This window comes from Asterias amurensis, chromosome 2 (assembly GCF_032118995.1).
Source record: "Asterias amurensis chromosome 2, ASM3211899v1".
Classification (NCBI taxonomy): domain Eukaryota; kingdom Metazoa; phylum Echinodermata; class Asteroidea; order Forcipulatida; family Asteriidae; genus Asterias; species Asterias amurensis.
This window is the reverse complement of record NC_092649.1, coordinates 3,971,775-3,989,715: the sequence shown is the minus strand read 5'-3', so window position 1 is coordinate 3,989,715 and position 17,941 is coordinate 3,971,775. Positions and strand designations below refer to the sequence as shown.

The 17,941-nt window shown below is 38.1% G+C and overlaps 2 protein-coding genes across 2 annotated transcripts; one reads left to right on the top strand and one right to left on the bottom strand.

Annotated features, from left to right (window-relative positions):
* Positions 1-4: 4 nt before the first annotated feature.
* Positions 5-6,333, top strand: LOC139954454 (NADH dehydrogenase [ubiquinone] 1 alpha subcomplex assembly factor 3-like). Its single transcript, XM_071954256.1, has 5 exons — positions 5-160; positions 987-1,182; positions 1,759-1,825; positions 2,141-2,241; positions 2,674-6,333. The coding sequence occupies exons 1-5, from the start codon at positions 78-80 to the stop codon at positions 2,758-2,760; spliced, it is 534 nt and encodes a 177-aa protein (XP_071810357.1). The 5' UTR covers positions 5-77; the 3' UTR covers positions 2,761-6,333.
* Positions 6,334-8,272: 1,939 nt separating this feature from the next.
* On the bottom strand, positions 8,273-17,645 carry LOC139950974 (store-operated calcium entry regulator STIMATE-like). Its single transcript, XM_071949805.1, has 6 exons — positions 17,191-17,645; positions 16,003-16,051; positions 12,496-12,594; positions 10,754-10,988; positions 10,015-10,098; positions 8,273-8,810 (listed from the first exon to the last, which is right to left on the bottom strand). The coding sequence occupies exons 1-6, from the start codon at positions 17,432-17,434 to the stop codon at positions 8,577-8,579; spliced, it is 945 nt and encodes a 314-aa protein (XP_071805906.1). The 5' UTR covers positions 17,435-17,645; the 3' UTR covers positions 8,273-8,576.
* Between the last annotated feature and the right edge of the window lie 296 nt (positions 17,646-17,941).

Below are 17,941 nucleotides of genomic sequence, written 5' to 3'. Positions count from 1 at the left end.
AAATTGTTACTGGTACTCGACTCGGCAGCTTTTGGTGTTTAGTCAAGGAATGATTACCAGCGAGGATTGCACCCAAAATGCATTGCTACAAATTCAAGATGGCAGCTCCCATGGTCGCACGGAGTTTGAGATTGTTATGCAATCGACAAGCCGTTTTCAGGTCAGTATCCTTCACAAGAACTGGTTAAATATTGTTCAAAGCTTGACATCGTTTACCCCTTGTTTGCCAAAGTGTCGCGAATGGAATAAATGCACATTTTATAGTCTAAAATAGTGAAGAGAAATTCTTCACGAAACTCATGCAACGAGTTTATTGTCACGAGTGCTGCTTCGGTGCTATATATGTATTTGGTATTGCACGAGTTTCGTGATAAATTATTTTTTCAGTGGTGGAAATGGAATGGATGGAAGAGGGAATTTTTATTAATTGGGAACCAATTAGTTTCTGCTGAATCCAACATTTCGGATTACTACTATATTACGATGTAGCTAGTGTAAATAATCCAAAATGTTTTGGATTTTTCAATTTTATAAATTATTTATGATGATTTATTATAAATATTATTAATATTATGAAGCTACATTTTTCTGAACCCTGCTTGTCACCTGATCGAAACCTTTCAGCTGGTCAAGGGATTGGAAAAAGTTGAGTAAAAATACAGCTAGAAACACCAGTACGAGGGGCCATTCTTTTTTAAAATTTAAGTTGTAAAACTTGTACAATACAAGCCTACTCTCAACAAAAACATTGGGTGCAGAAGGAATTTCTTTTCACAGAGAATCATTAATGATTAATATACAGTCGCCCACACCAAGTAAGACAGTGTCAACATTTAAGAAAGAGCTCGATGTCTATTGGAAGGAATCTCTTGATAGGATATATAGGTCCCAAAGGAAGCCTAACGTCACTAACGCTGAGCCAACCAGAATGCCCTGAATATAAACTAAATATAGTCACTGTCTAGTTTTTGTATTTATTTACTCAGGAACTTAAGTCGACCCATGAGTAAGCTGCAGCCAACTGATGACGAGCTGTATGTACGAACCACAATCAGCCTCTTGTCCAAAGAGTCCGAGGGTCTACCGTTCATCTCCAACTACAGCGTCCATGGATTCACAGTCAGCGGAGATCGAGTAGTCGGACCTCTGGCTATTCTGCCGAGAAGTCTCGTCCAGTGGAATGTTAGTCACCTTTCAACCATCCTTATACATTAGGGATTGTGTCAAAATTAGTCCAGGGAAATCAGCTATTAAATTCTGTCGAGGACAGTTTTTTACACACTGTTAGTTCACCTGGTTTTAAATTGGGTGTCGGAAAAAAACATTGGAGAAGCTCAAAGTGCCTGGGGTTACATGTGTTTAAAAACGCAGCTATGAGTTTGAGTGCCACTCATGACACTGGTGTCAAATGTTATGCTTTAAGTTAAGCAAGACACCTCACACCTTTCTTTGTCCTTCAGACAGGACGCAAAGCTGTAGGATTTAATACTGTAGCTATGTTTACAGTTATGAGGCAATGGAAAATGGGTTTATAAGACAATGCGTTTGCCTGTTAGCATTTTTGTGTCCAGCTGCAAGAGCAACACCTGTAAGAGCATCACCTTGTGAAACCCAAACAAGGTGCTACGTAAATCGGTCTCATAATTAAAACACTTAAAAAACCTTTGGTCCAGTACCTTTGGAGTACCTTATTGGTAGATTTGTGGGTATATAATACTCCGATATTATTATTGTATTTGGTAATCTTTGTTGTTTTAGGTCGGTAGTGTAGCAGACATCAATGAAGAGAGCCTGTCACTGTTTCATTTATTGGAACCCAAAATAGGTAAGAAATGGTTGAATTCTCGGTAGATGATTAAAACTAAACTGACATTATCGCTCCAGAAATTCGGCAATAACTCACAACACTACCACATTTTGAAACGTAATTTCTGTTTGTTGGTTTAATTGGTTTAATTGCATATGTGAACATTTATATAGGATTAAAACAATCCAACGATTCCAAAAACCAAGGTTTACTTTGTATTTAAATATTGATCAATATACATGTTTTTTTAAATTTGTACTTTCTCTGAGAGTTTGTGACCTAATTTCATACACTCATCAATTTCACTTTCATTGTGATCATTCCCTCTTTCAGAAATCCTTGTTCTTGGCTGTGGGGCAGTCAACCACAGATTGGATCCTGGGCTGCACAAATTCATGAGGCAAAAGGGAATAGCGCTTGAAGTTCAAGACACGGTAAGTATCATAAAGGGAGGGGAACACCTTTAGTAATTACTTCCTAATGAATCTATTCAAGAATTTGACAGTTACTAAAAAAAATTATAAACATTAAAAATTTATCGGTAAGGATCTATGAAGATGTATAATGCAATTTTAGAGAAATAGAAACATTTTCACCCCAACAATTGAATCGGAGAAAAGCTTCAGACATGAAGCCTTTCTCAGCCAGACATGATCCCTTTCTAAGGCAATCAAGTCTATGCGACAAGTTTTTCTTTCTTTCTTTTTTCATTATTTTCTTGCAACTTTGATGACCAATTGAGCCCAATTTACACTGGAGTATGTTATGCATATGTTGGGATACACCAAATGAGGATACTTGTCTTTTGAAAATCACAAAAAGTATACCCTGCTAAAGTATACTTCTTTTTCTGATCTCATTTTCAGCCACACGCCTGTTCAACATTTAATTATTTAGTGAGTGAGAACCGCATCGTTGCCGCAGGTCTCATACCCCCCGAGAAGGTATTATGATGATGGCATCACTAATCAACGAAGAGTTTCCGTTGTGAGCAATTCTCCGTCTCAGTTTCATTTCATGATCAACCAATAATCAGTTATGAGCTGCAGTGGTGTATCTAGCAAGGGGTGGAAGTGGAATTGTGTCAAAATGTTGCTACATGCTAACAGTCGACCCTGGTAAAAAGAACAAATTTTATCTCAGGAGTTTTTTCCACACCTCTTAAGCCCGGTTTATACTTCCTGCGAATGCGAAGCGAATTTCGGTGACGCAACAATCGGTACGAGCTCCCTTTACCTTTGTGACGCAATAAAATTTGCATCGAACGAAGCATTCGCAGGAAGAATGAACCAGGCTTTAGACTCTGTCTACAGCTTCGAGCTTTCTGATGTTAAAAGCATTTATACAAAATGTACACTGCTCCAAATTTGATAAAGTCTATAGCCAGGGCACAAGCCAAGATTTGGGAAAATGGTCCATGTGTGTTAAAGTTTCTGGAGTTGGGCGGTTCACAATACAGCAGCACTCTGCAGTTTCCCTAAGTAGCCCACTAAAAAAAACTCGGCATCACATGAGGGCTGCAAGACAACAAAAACTTGTGAGGCACTGTGAAAATGTCCTCCCCTAGATTATGAAACACCATCTAAAAGGTGTACAAATGAGCCGAGCTATACACAGTAACATCAAGTAGGTTTAAAAATCAAATCCATTTGTACATTAACTTGAATAGTCTCAGTGTTCATGTTTATTGTATACTGTCATGATGCATATTGTACGAGTCAGCTAGTGTCACCTGTCCGAAGTTCAGCACTAAACAAACGGAAAAGAGTTCATACAGCAGTACAGAAACAAAAGCAAAATCAGAAGGGGCAGGAAAACTGAACAATTCAAAACCTGATATTAGTAGAAAACAAATATGTATGGGAAAAACATACTGGTATACCAACAAAAATATTTAGTACATGAAAAGTGATTTTTGTACAATACGGTCATACTTGACTAAAATGTTACTGTAAATATTAATGTACATTTTAACAAATATTGTAACTTTATTGCACTAGGCTAGACAAGAAAACATAGATTGGTCAAAGGCCACAGCATACTTGAGACAAATACTTCGCCCCTACTTTTTTGTAGAGTACGGGGGGCAGGGCAGGGTGTGTGTACCCATCAAAAAAGGAGGACTTTATCCAGAGGAATTTGGGTGTTTAGAAAGAGCGAGGATACTCGCTACTCACAATGGGCAGATCGCTTAAGCAGTGAACACTATTGGTAATTACTCAAAATAATTATTAGCATAAAACCTTACTTGGTAACGAGTAATGGGGAGAGGTTGATAGTATAAAACATTGTGAGAAACGGCTCCCTCTGAAGTAACGTAGTTTTTGAGATAGAAGTATTTTCCACAAATTTGACTTCATACCTCAGATTTAGAACTTGAGGTCTTGAAATCAATCATCTGAAAGCACAAAACTTTGTGTGACAAGGGTGTTTTTTCTTTCATTATTACCTAGCAACTTTGATGACCAATTGATCTCGTATTTTCGTAGGTTGGTTATTTTGTGCATATGTTGAATCACATCAAGTGAGAAGACTGGTCTTTGACAATTACCAATAGTGTCCAGCGTGTTTAAGATAAGTCCAGACAATGGGATAACAAACTAAACAAGTCCTTAGTGTACAGAATTGACAATTATATTATGGGGGACAGATTTCCGTAGGGGACAGATTTCCGTAGCCTGACACCACTCTTTCACTCATTTGTGTAAACTAGATACTATTTTATGTTGGAAAATAGAACTAGCTGTTGCAAAAGATAGTTAATGGCCTGACGTTTCGATCCTAGCAGAGTCTTTCTATTTTATTTCATAACAAATGAAAAAGTGGTGGCAGAATACAGACATTTTTCCATCATGGGCAAACAATTCATACATACCTTGTGTGGACCAGCAAACAAAAGAGGTACCACACAATGTAGGGACTTGAAACACTATGTGGACATACGCATGTCCACACATTATACACATGAATTTGTTTCTTGCTAGAGTAAAAGCAGTGTGTGTCTCCATTGCATGCAAAAAGATTAATTGATTACGGTCTTAATTATAAGTGGAATTGGCTAATTAATAAATCACTACATGTTGGTAAGTTTTTTATGTCACACTGTACATGTGTTTTGCCCAACTATAGAATCGGCCCAACTATAGTTGGGCTGATCCCAACTAGTGTTTGAAGATTCTAATGGTCCAATTCTATAGTTGTGTGGAACACCTGAAACTGAAGAACACATAAAATTGAAAGCTTGAAATCTTGTATGAAAAAGCATCTACTTAGGGTTATTTAATAATGCTGTACACCATCTGCGTAGGGTTTTATATATACTCGAGCCATGTCAGAATTAGTGGCTACGACTTGATCGTCATGCCAACATGTATTGATAGTATAGGATGCCCATAGCATCACCCTTGGCAACAGCCACATCCATAGGCAAATTCGGACACTGCCTTTGTGTTCCATAAACATGATTTGAGGAATTTGCTATACAGTGTTGACAAAATAAAACAATCCAATTTCTGGGTAGATCATATTATATGTAATATAAATTTTTTTTCTTTTTGGTATTTCAACAGAATAAAGATTGATTATTTATTTGAAGAAAAACAAAAATAACTGTGAGAGTAACATGGCTTAATATAAAATATTAATTTGAGTCTCATATTATTTCTGACAGAAGGACAACCTTATACACCTTTATGCATCCCCACTTATACAAAAAATATTTGATCACACCATTTAAGCTTCTAGAAAAAAATTATAGTACCATAATTCTCCTTTGATTCAAAATATGACTCTCCTCAAAGACAAAACTTTCAACAGGAAAGAGAATTTAAAGGCAATGGACACTATTGGTAATTACTCAAAATAATTATTAGCTTAAATCCTTTCTTGGTAACAAGTAATAGGGAGACATTGTCAATATAAAACATTGTGAGAATCGACTCCCTCTGAAGTAATGTAGTTTTCGAGAAAGAAGAAATTATCAACGAATTTGAATTTGAGACCCTCGGATTTAGAATTTTAGGTCTCGACATCAAGCATATGAAATTGCACAACTTAAAGTGACAAGGGTACTTTTTCTTTCATTGTTATCTCGACGACCAATTGAACTCAAATGTTCACAGGTTTGTTATTTTATGCATATGTTGAGATACATCAAGTGAGAAGACTGGTCTTTTACAATGGGAAACTTTTGCTATAGGAGTTGTGCACCCTTACCTGGTAGGTCTGCTGCCCTCTAGTGGCAGAGCTTTCAAAAAGTCTCCCATTACCAATAGTGTCCAGTGTGTTTAAAGGACTCAATTCACTTTTGAAAATAAATCTCTACGTTAGCAGACGTCAGGTTTCTGGTTATTGCCAACATTTAAAGGAACACGTTGCCTTGGATCGGTCGAGTTGGTCTTTGAAAAGCGTTTGTAACCATTTTTTATAAAATGCATGTTGGTAGAAAGATGTTGTAAAAGTAGAATACAATGATCCACACAAACATGCCTCGAAATTTCGTGGTTTTCCTTTTACCTCGTCGACTAACACGTCGGCCATTTATGGGGGTCAAAATTTTGACTCCCATAAATGGCCGACCGTGTTAGTTCGCACAGTAGAAGGAAAACCACGCAATTTCGAGGCAAACTTGTGTGGATCATTGTATTCTACTTTTAAAACATCTTTCCAACCATATGCATTATATACAAAACGGTTGCAAACGCTTTTGTTTTGACCAACTCGTCCGATCCAAGGCAACGTGTTCCTTTAACTCAACTTCTTCGGTTCTCTTTTACCATTGTGCTTTCAAACCTATCAGTTGCATGGACATGTATTTCTGAGTAAAAAATATACTTTTTATAACATTTTTGGCATACAATATTTCACAAATTATTAAACATTATGTACAATACAACTATACAATCTCAACCAATTTTATAGTCGAAACAATACTTAATACACACACCACATAGTGTCTGAAATTGACCAGTAACAAAATTGTCATAGTTCAATTTTATAGAGCTGCTTACGCACCAAAGCTTGCGCTTACAAAAAAACAATTATCAGCCAATATACCTTGTCATATGTGCAACTTGTGATTGGTTTCCTATTAGCTTTTTGCTCGGCATAAACTTAATAAGCAATATTTTTTTTATGAAGCTGCTCTATAAAAGTGGTTAAATATTTGCTTATTATGCTTATTCTTGTTCATTCACTAACCAGAGGAACCAGTAAGCTTGTCTTAAAGCTAGACTTGGTTCAAATCGGGGTCTTGTGCTTGCTCTTTAATGTACACATGTACATGATCTGAGCTTCTTGTCATGTGCGGTTCAGGACCCAACTGCTGAAGTACAAAAATCAGCTAAGCACAACAAAGTTATGCTTACCAGAGTAAGGTTACCAGCCAAAATACAGTGTCACATAAACAATCTGAGACTGGTATCCTGCCATTTTTGCTTAGCAGCAAATTATTAAGCAATACTTTCTGCTTAAGCAACTCTATGAAACTGGGCCCAGATGTCAAGGAGTTGCCAATCCAGTGAGTTTGCTCATCCCTCGTGCCTCAACTAAAGTCTTCAAAGGGAACCAATAGTGAAGGTGATTGGCACAATACTGGCAAGTGTGGGCGCACAGTAATGAATTGAAGCGTTATACAGAATGCTGTGTGCAGTGTTTTACACAAAGTACGACCTGAGGCCAGTCTAGTCTGCCAGTTTCCCCCATAAATTACAACTTTTTCTTTCAACTGCATGATTATGGGAGAAAAATGTGAAGCAAAAGATTAAATTTTCCAAGTCAAATTGTCAAGTTAGATTAGTCTCATGCAGCTAGAAGAAAACAAAATTCACACACGGCTTCAACTCAAAATCATAGTATTGTCAACTAAGATGCATTCAAATTTCCTGGTTCAAGATTTGTGATAGTACAGATTATAACACCCCTTGCAAGTATTCTGCCTGCTCATTGGTTTAGAGCGCGTCACATGACATGTCTTAGTTTTGCTAGACGACGGCCGTGTGATAGTGCGTCGGTTTGCCATGCGCTAGTCCGAAGACTAGCACACGGCGCCGTGCGCTAGTCCGACAGACTAGCACACGGCGTGCAGTACCCAGACGTCCGTTGCGTGTACGAGGATGATAAATTAATAGTCTGTAACCATTTCGGATTGCACGACTCTACATGCAACACAGTAAGTAAAAGTGTTTGCAATCTGTATTCGCGTCGTCCGTGGATTGTAGCATTCAGGTCTGTAACTTAATAATAATAGTACAGTATTTAGAAATGTTTGGGGTGTTATAAAACAAATATTGACTGCTTTTACTCGTGCAATGGTTAAAAACTATGACTCCCTCGGTGATCCCCGGAGCGTTCTATTTTCCCTCGGCTTCGCCTTGGGAAAATAGAACGCTCCGGGGATCACCTCGGTAGTCATAGTTTTAACCATAGCACTCGAAGCAGTCAATATTTGTATAATAGTGGGGGGGGGGGGGGAGGGTTGGAAAGGCAGTAGTGAAAAAACCCCTATTAGCTATGTCCTCCACTCCAGGGGACATTTTTTTGTCCCTTCATGGAAGAAGTTAGGGCCAGCAAATCTCAATGAATAAATGTCTACCACAAGTCCAGACCTGGAATTAAACGGAGGCCATGGAGGCATTGGTCTTCGTTGCTCTGGTCTTGGCCTTGGTGCCCCTTCAAAAGACTCTAAAATGCCAGGAAGCGCCCTTTGCAAAATGAAAACTGCTTTGCCCTCTCCAAAGATGAAATTCAAGGCCTGCAAGTCGCCAGTCTGCTACACCTCCGAACCTGGTCTACCATTGGCACCTCTTTGTAATATGACCGTGTCGCCACTTTCCTCATCTGGCGATAGGAGAACCTCAGATTCAGGCTCGCGACTTTCGCCGTTTGTGGCTTTCATGTTGTTCAGCTTGAAGTAACGCGCTTGCACGCCGTTCTTGTTTGGGTCGTCTTTTAGCTTTCTCCGTTTCCGCATGAGGAAGTTATCCACCACCCAGAACATGATGGCCTGGAAAAGAAAGAGAGGAGAGCATTAAAGAACATTACAGAGTTGGTTTTTGCTAAACAAAACAGTTGTTGGCAGTGTGGGTAGTGGGCACTTTATGTAATCCACCATATACATAAACTGACAAACCTGTAGAAGTTTGCGATCGATCAGCCATCTGGGTCACGAGAGAATAGTGAAAAACCGATCACAAATATTGCATTGCATCGATGCCAAAACAAAAATGAATAAAACACTCCATGAGCGATAAATTCCAAATGCGAAACTAGATTATTTATTTCTCAGCAAATATGACATTTCAGACAGAAATGTTTCAAGGGCTGTTTTCTACTATCATCATCAGTAGACCGTGCAAGTTTTATTTAAATCTGTGATCTTCACGATTTTTTTCTTCTTACCTATTCTGTAACAATCCTTTAACAAGATATTTCGTTTAAACTTCAACTAGGCATTTTACAGGAGTGGTAGGGGTAAAAATGTTTTTTTTAAACTAATTATCAAGGTAATTCCGGAACTATTTTTATGTACCAGAATCAAGTTTATGAAAATAATGTTGCGTCCGAATTGGTGGGTGCAGATTGTCAATAGCAGCAGCCATTTCAGACTTAGCTCTAAGGTTGGGTCATAATAATAATAATATTAAGGAAAAATTACATTGCGCATGTATCCACCCCATAAGGTGCTCAAAGCGCCTGAAAAGAAGAACACTGAAACAAATCAACACAGGAAAGAGGGAACAATGGGACAACAGAAGAAAGAAACTACTGAAAAGCTGTTTGAAACAAATGAAATACTATCATAGATTGGTTTTGTCAAGGTAAAACTGATTTATTTATAGGCATACAATAAAAGTCACCCCTTACAAAAAGTCCTATAGGAATCCTATAGGAATCCTATAGGAATCCTATAGAAAAATCCTATAGGAATCCTATAGAAAAATCCTATAGAAAGTGACTAAAAACCTATAGGAATCCTATAGGAAAAGTCCTATAGTATAGGATCCTATAGGACTTTTCCTATAGGATTCCTACAGGACTTTTTTGTAAGGGACATGTGAAAGTTTCAGCTCAATATTGTATCGAGAAAACCACACAAAAAAACCCAGGGAGAGTGGTCTGAAAAGGTCAGGTGTCCTGCCATAATTCCTTATTCTTCAATCATGTGTTACATGGGCAATCCGAAGTTAATTTTTGGAGGTTATACTTACATTAAGAAAAAAGGGAACTATAAGCATAACAATAACAACCTCAACTCTGGCGTTATGTATCGGAGAAAGTAGCGTTCTTGCAACCTGCACATTAAATAAGAGAAAAATTATGCTGTTAATAATAAACAAAATACACCGTTTTGAGTTTAAGCAATTATAATGTCTTGCTCAAGTGTCATGACCGGGATTCAACCCCACACTCTGCTTCTGACAACACCAAAGCTTAGGTCCAGTGAATTAGACCATTGGCAGCCACACGCCAGGAGCTGAGATGCAATCTTGAGCAGAGCTACATGTGGACGTGTCGTGGACGTGTCGTGGATGAGCGGTTAAAAGCACTGAATACAAACTCTGGTGTTTCTGATCAGCAGAGTGTGGGTTCGAATCCCCAGCCAAGACACTTGTGTCCTTAAGCAAGACACTTAGCCGTTGCCTCGTCCTTCGGATGGGACGTAAAGTTGTTGGCCCAATGTGTGTAACGCATGTAAGAACCTAGTGCACTTATCGAAAAGAGTGTACCTGGCTGTGGCTGCTGTATGCGCCATTGCACCTTGTAAACCCTTATAAGTGCTACATAATTGGGTTTCATAATTCATCACTTCAATAACACATCTTTCTGAAAGTTTGTATATACCCAGCGCATTGAGTACCTTGTTTGGTAGATACGTGCGCTATATTAGACTTTGATATTATTATATTATATTAGTAAGAAATGCAAAAATATTAAAATGAAACTCACCTCGGACCAAAATTTCAGGCTCGCAAACAGAGTAATAACAACTTTCTCCACTATGACTATGAGTACAAACACACCACACTGGCCAATGAACGATTCACACTTCGGAGGGGTGCCGTATTCTCCGAAATACAATGTTTTGCAGCCGCATAGTTTAACAATGCACTGAGATATCTTCACACTGATGTAGATAAAAAACAGGCCGAACGTGGAGTCCAGAAGGAAGTATACAATGTACCTGAAAGAGAGGAAAAATTGATGAAAGGGAAGGTATGCAATACACCGATCCATTAGGCACCGCCCTCAACGCACATGTGAGCAAGAACACGTGAGCCTCCCCAATGCCTTTCTGCACAGTCTGCCGTGCGTGCCAAGCATACGCGCACGCATGTTGGACCGTATATGATCGGACCTTCGTTGCGTTGTGATTGGTCAATACGAACGCAATGGGGCAGAGCTTAATGGTTCGGTCAAATGGTAATCACTCTTAAAATTAATGGCATTAACAAACTTTTGGTTAGAAGCCTACAACAGCTTACGGTAGTATAAAGCATTTTGAGAAACATTTCACTTCAAAGTTATGTGGTTATAAATAATGTACAAAAATACCAGCGGTATGCCCCAGAATTTGAATTTGAGAAGCATTACTGCGTTAACAGATTGTGTATTCCTATTAGGGACTATTCTTCCTGTGGTAAATACTCAAAATAATTATTAGAAAAAAACCTTACTTGGTAACGAGTAATGGGGAGAGGTTGATAGTATAAAACATTGTGAGAAACGGCTCCCTCTGAAGTGACGTAGTTTTCGAGAAAGAAGTAATTTTCCATGAATTTGATTTCAAGACCTCAAGTTTAGAATTTAAGGTCTCGAAATCAAGCATCAGAAAGCACACAAATTCGTGTGACAAGGGTGTTTTTTCTTTCATTATTATCTCGCAACTTCGACAACCGATTGAGCTCAAATTTTCACAGGTTTGTTATTTTATGTATATGTTGAGATACACCAACTGTGAAGACTAGTCTTTGACAACTACCAATAGTGTCCACTGTCTTTAACATTATTCTCTCCTGATTTTCAGCGATGTCTCAAAAACGCAACCTTGTTTTGAAATGAATTTATTCACAAGTTAGTTTTATTGTACTCATACGAAAGGTTCCAAAAACCAAAGGTATACTTTGCCTTTAACAACACAATTTAGTTATTTGCATTTGTCAGCAAGAGTGTTCTTTCTTGGTGACCAATTTCATTTGCTGCTGAAGCAGAAAATATTGCTTAGCAATTTTCTGCTTAGCATAAATGAGCAGTAAACCTGTCTCAAATGGAACATGCAACATTGTATTTTAGTTGTAGTTGCAAGTGGAACCAGCTTGACTATCAGCTGATCAGGGCCCAATTTCATGAAGCTGCTTTAAAAAACAAAGTAGCTAAGCACCACATAATATGCTTACAAGAATAAGGTTACCAGCCAAAGCACAGTGTCACACATGCAATCTATGACTGGTATCCTGTTTATATTTGCTAGCAGAAAAATTGATAAACACATGAAATTGCGCTCAGGGTTACTTAATTCTGCAAACCATCCCCAAGCCTTGTAAAACACTAGAGCAAGTATTGAACAATTCAATAGATGTTAATATTTCATCTCGGATAAAGAATTCATGTAATCTTTTGGGGGAACAAGTTTTAAATCTCATGCTAATTATTTTTTATTGTTGTATCTGCAACTAATAATACAGACTCACCATATACAGGGATCTCCTTGGAAAAGCTCTGATGAGAGAAACACATTGGCCATGTGTATAACTCCAGCTCCTAATGCTTGCTTTGATGTGTCATAAAACCTGTTAAAACACACAAAATAGTATGGCTGTTCAATTTTCAACCGTTTTAAAAAGGGACCATTGCCTTGGATCAGGTGAGTTGGTCTATGAAAAGCATTTAAAACCGTAAAAAAAAAAAAAAATGCATATTGTTGGAAAGATGTTTTAAAAGTAGAATATAACGATCCACACAAATATGCTTTGAAATTGCATGGTTTTCCTTATTTCCCCATAAAATGGCCGACCGTGTAAGTTCGCATATTTGTGTGGATCATTATATTCTAATTTTAAAACACCTTTCTTACCATATCAATTTCATAACAAATGGTTTAAAATGCTTTTCATGGACTGATCCAAGGAAACGTGTTCATTTGATATAAACCTTTTGGTTATACACACACACACTGGTATGTGTACAAAACACTGCATACTACAGTAATTTCCTGAGTCCAATGAAATCAAAACAAAAACACAGGCATATTACTAGGGTGGTATTCGAACTAGTGACCTTTGCCATTCTAGAGCATATGTCTTACCACAAGACCATTTAGATTGCCCTGTAGCTACATTACATGAAATATTCTAGAGCATATGTCTTACCACAAGACCATTTAGATTGCCCTGCAGCTACACTACATGAACTATAAATAAACTTGTTTTTTTTTAACCTGCTTTTGTCCTTGTAGTGTCCAAGTCCTTGTCTGTCACAGGGAAATGTACAATTATGCAGTATGCCGTGCATGTTGGCTAGCATGTTAGTTACACTCTGTATTGTCTTTGAAATTTCTATAAATTTTATTTCAAATTATGTGGCATACATCTCTTGGTAATTAGGCCAAATAAAAAAAATACCAGTTGATCGTCCCCGCCCGCATCCTTTTCTTTATTATTTACTATTTTACGATTTTTGTAAAAAAATAAAATAAAAAAAAAAACAGTTTTTTTTTTGTTTTTTTTTAAATCCATCTTTTCAAAAGGACTAGCCTAGGAGCTTTCCCCGAATCTAACTTGATGCTCTCGAACACTTGTAACCGTCTGTTTCATAAAACAATATTAGTGAATGTCTACCAGCAAATCGTTATCCAACCCTGTTAGTGTTAGTGCTAAAACACAGGTCCTCATGCAACTAATAGGTATAAATAAGTTTGTGATGATTCAAACTGAAGAATTGGTGGCCTGTTTGATTTGAAATACTTAGCGGCCATCTAGAAAAAAAATAGTAAATAGTAAATAGTAAGGCCCTCATCCTCCTCTTTTGTGAAAAATCCGGACGATCTACTGGTATTTTTTGTTATTTGGCTTTATACTCATTGTTATTTGTTTCAACTGTATAGTTTAGTTGTCATTTATGTCCACCTGAAAAATAAATGTACATTGAATTGAATGGAAAACAAATGCGTGATAAGGACTGTATTTAGTTTGTACACTCAACTGTATATTCGTATTGAATCTACAGTTGAGTGTAGATTCGTTACGAATCCACAGTTAGGTGTAGATTCGTAAAAATAATTTACACTTTCATCAATAGAGCGACGTCACAGATACAGATTAACAAGAGTTAATTTCATGGTGTCTTCTCTAACCTCACCCGAAGGACTAAATAAATCCATAACCACTGACTCCCATTGTTCATCATTAGGACATAAACCATGCCCTATAAACCCCAGCATCAGTGTTTAATCACAAATCGCTGTAAGTGTAAAAAACAAGATATAAACCTTATTAGTGTCAATGAAATTGGGGAAGTTAATTCAGTTAATTCAATTACATGTAAGATGGTATTGAAAAACAACAAAATGAACACTGAGCACCACTTCTTGAGTCCTAACTCCGACACTGAAAACTTCTTCTTGAATCCTAACTCTGACACTGAACACCACTTCTTTAAGTCCTACCTCTGACAATGAAAACTTCGTCTTGAGTCCTAACTCTGACAATGAAAACTTCTTCTTGAGTCCTAACTCTGACAATGAGCACCATTTCTTGAGTCCTAACTCTGAACCTGAACACCACTTTTTGAGTCCTACATTACATGATGTAAACTCCAACACTGAACACCACTTCTTGAGTCCTTACTCTGACACTGAACACCACTTCTTGAGTCCTTACTCTGACACTGAACACCACTTCTTGAGTCCTAACTTAGATACTGATCACCACTTCTTTGAGTCCTAACTCCGACACTGAACACAACTTCTTTGAGTCCTAACTCGGACACTGAAAACTTCTTCTTGAGTCCAAATTCTGACACTGGACACCACTTTTCAGTCCTAACTCTGACTCTGAACACCACTTCTAGAGTCCTAACTCTGACTCTGAGTACCACTTCTAGAGTCCTAACTGAACTCTGACACTGAACACCCCCCTTCTTGAGTCAATACATTACATGTTTGTAACTCTGACACACGGAGCACCACTTCTAGAGTCCTAACTCTGACACTGAACACCACTTCTTGAGTCCTACATTACAAGTTTGAAACTCTGAGTCTGAACACAACTTCTTGGGTCCTAACTCGAACACTGAACACCACTTCTAGAGTCATCACTCTGACATTGAACACCACTTCTTGAGTCCAAACTCAGACACTGAACACCACTTCTCGAGTCCCAACTCAGACACTGATCACCACTTCTTGAGTCCTAACTCTGACACTGAACACCACTTCTTAAGTCCTACATTACATGTTTGTAACTCTGACACACGGAACACCACTTCTATAGTCCTAACTCAGAGACTGATCACCACTTCTAGAGTCTTAACTCAGACACTGAACACCACTTCTTGAGTCCCAACTCAGACACTGAACACCACTTCTAGAGTCTTAACTCAGACACTGAACACCACTTTTTGAGTCCAAACTCTGACACTGAACACCGCTTCTTGAGTCCTAGTCTAAAACTGAACACCACTCCTTGAGTCCCAACTCAGACACTGATCACCACTTTTTTAGTCCCAACTCAGACACTGAACACCACTTCTAGAGTCTTAACTCAGACACTGACCACCACTTTCTAGAGTCCTAACTCTGACACTGAACACCACTTCTTGAGTCCTACATTACATGTTTGTAACTCGTGACACTGAACACCACTTCTTGAGTCCTACATTACACGTTTGTAACTCTGACACTGAACACCACTTCTTGAGTCCTACATTACATGTTTGTAACTCTGACACTGAACACCACTTCTTGAGTCCTAACTCTGACACTGAACACCACTTCTTGAGTCCTAGTCTGAAACTAAACACCACTTCTTGAGTCCTAACTCGGACACTGATCAACACTCCTTTAGTCCTGTGCACTTGACCACTTGGCCAGGACACTCCACAAATGTTTTTTTTTAATGAGAATTACAATGAGTAAAATGGAAGAATCCAAATGTTGAAATAAAGTTGGTACTCTACAGCTACTGCATAAAACATCTTACCAAATAGTCCATGACCTCCGCTCATCTTTAGGTTCTCGTAGTCGTTTCACTGCAAAAAAGAAAAGTGAAATACATGTAATTGGAGAATCACCTTGACTTCAAGAGGTCATTGGCTGATCCTGCTCGTCGCGCAATCCGAACTTTTACATTGTTTCATCATCATTTTACCTCTAAGTCTCAAGCACTGTAATAACGCCAAGCATTATATTTTGTTTTTAGAAGGTCCATCAGTTCGGTGCACATGCAAGCTAAACCCGCCCCCCTCTCATGCTATTGACCTTATCGCTAATTATTTTTTTCTGAATTGTCCGAATGGCACTGTGTGAAGGAAAAGGGATACACAGTGCCCCTTTTTCCTTCCCACAAATGCCTTGCATCCATTGTCCAAATCAAGAAGCATCACCAATCATTATGGCACTATCAGTATCACTCAGGCCTGCCACAAAATTAAACGAAATCTTGTTGAAAAATACATTTTTTTTTTTTTTTCTAAATGTTGAAAGAAAGATGAATTGTAAATCGAGGTGACGGCCTTCCTTCCTCTACTCCAGATGTTCAAAGCCACAATTATTGTTGTTCTATAATCTGTAATGATTGTTGGGGTTGAACAAAGAATTGACTAGAGTGCCGGCACGTTTATAATCCGGAGGTTTTTGGTTCGAATCCCACTCAAGTCAATTCTTTGTTCAACCCCCAAAATCATTTGAAAATTTACCCAGTCAGCTTCCCTTAGTGTTTGTGGTTTACATTGATATAATATATATATAAATGGTAATACAACCAAATGATGATCAGTGTCAATGTTTGTAGGCTCCCCCCCCCCCACCATCCAGTTGAGTTGAGTGAGCCCACCAGCAAATTATGATTTAAATTAATTTTTTAACACAATAAGTTTATATTTTTATTGAATACATACTTGAAAATGAAAGTTAATTATTAAATCATAATATTCATTATAGTATTCATAATCATAATTAACTGTCCCTGAGTGTATACCAACCTAAACAAAATTTGATTATTTTAATTTCGATTTTCATAAATTATTGATAATAAACAGATTAAAATATGAATAATTTAATTTTAAATAAATAATAATATAAAATTGTCACAATTTAAAAATGATACAGTAAATTGAAAGACAAGTGAAGTGGAAATGTAAGACAATTTTTATTTTATTTTCATGCTTACAAATTAAACTGCTGAATGCCAGCACTGCTAAAACAGCCTGTGTGATGATTCCAAACCTATCGGTCAGAGCTCCCTGACTGCAATGTTGCGGCGGGTCAGAGGCGTTGATGTTACCGGTCATGTTGTCAACAATAACACCCTTCCCCGCCCGGTCCACAATGACTGCACCATCGACAATGTAGGGGACAAAATCGGCGAGGAATGCCAAGAAAACTGCACTCGAAAACACTCTAACAGCTGGCATGGTTGAACGTAGAATTGTCCCTTTATTTAAATGTATTGTGAGAGGACTACCTAATCGATAATCACGTTACAAACGGAACAAAATATCATCATTCATATTAGTTTTTTTATTACTTCTAGAAACTGGCTCAAGCATATTATAGTTCCGCAATCGATCCACACACCGCCGGTTCGTCGTGTACACACACCATGTGTCCCGATCCCCTGTACGTTTGTTGTGTGACTGCTGGGTACGCGTTTATGACGCGTGCGACAAGAACGTCGAAAAGTCCTATTCTGCAAATAGACAACTCGACTACAAACTCATCATCAATAAATGGTTGACTGACTCGACCACAGGTTTACAAAGGTGCAAGACAACTCGACTTGTAGGGCTATAAGCATGTCAGGCGAGTTGGCCAATTACATTGTCGAGTTGTTTCAACGGACGAGCTGTCTCATCGTTGAGTTGTCTTGAGTCGAATTCGTCAACTCTAGTTGATTGAGTGTCGTCGGTCGTCCCATGGAG

Coding starts and splice junctions, on each gene's coding strand:
- LOC139950974 (XM_071949805.1), bottom strand. CDS start 17,434: ATGCCAGCTGTTAGAGTGTTTTCGAGTGCAGTTTTCTTGGCATTCCTC. Junction 12,595..16,002: donor CGGAGGTCATGGACTATTTG/GTAAGATGTTTT, acceptor GTGTTTTAACAG/GTTTTATGACACATCAAAGC. Junction 10,099..10,753: donor GCCTGAAATTTTGGTCCGAG/GTGAGTTTCATT, acceptor TTTAATGTGCAG/GTTGCAAGAACGCTACTTTC.
- LOC139954454 (XM_071954256.1), top strand. CDS start 78: ATGCATTGCTACAAATTCAAGATGGCAGCTCCCATGGTCGCACGGAGT. Junction 161..986: donor AATCGACAAGCCGTTTTCAG/GTCAGTATCCTT, acceptor TTATTTACTCAG/GAACTTAAGTCGACCCATGA. Junction 1,826..2,140: donor TTTATTGGAACCCAAAATAG/GTAAGAAATGGT, acceptor TCCCTCTTTCAG/AAATCCTTGTTCTTGGCTGT.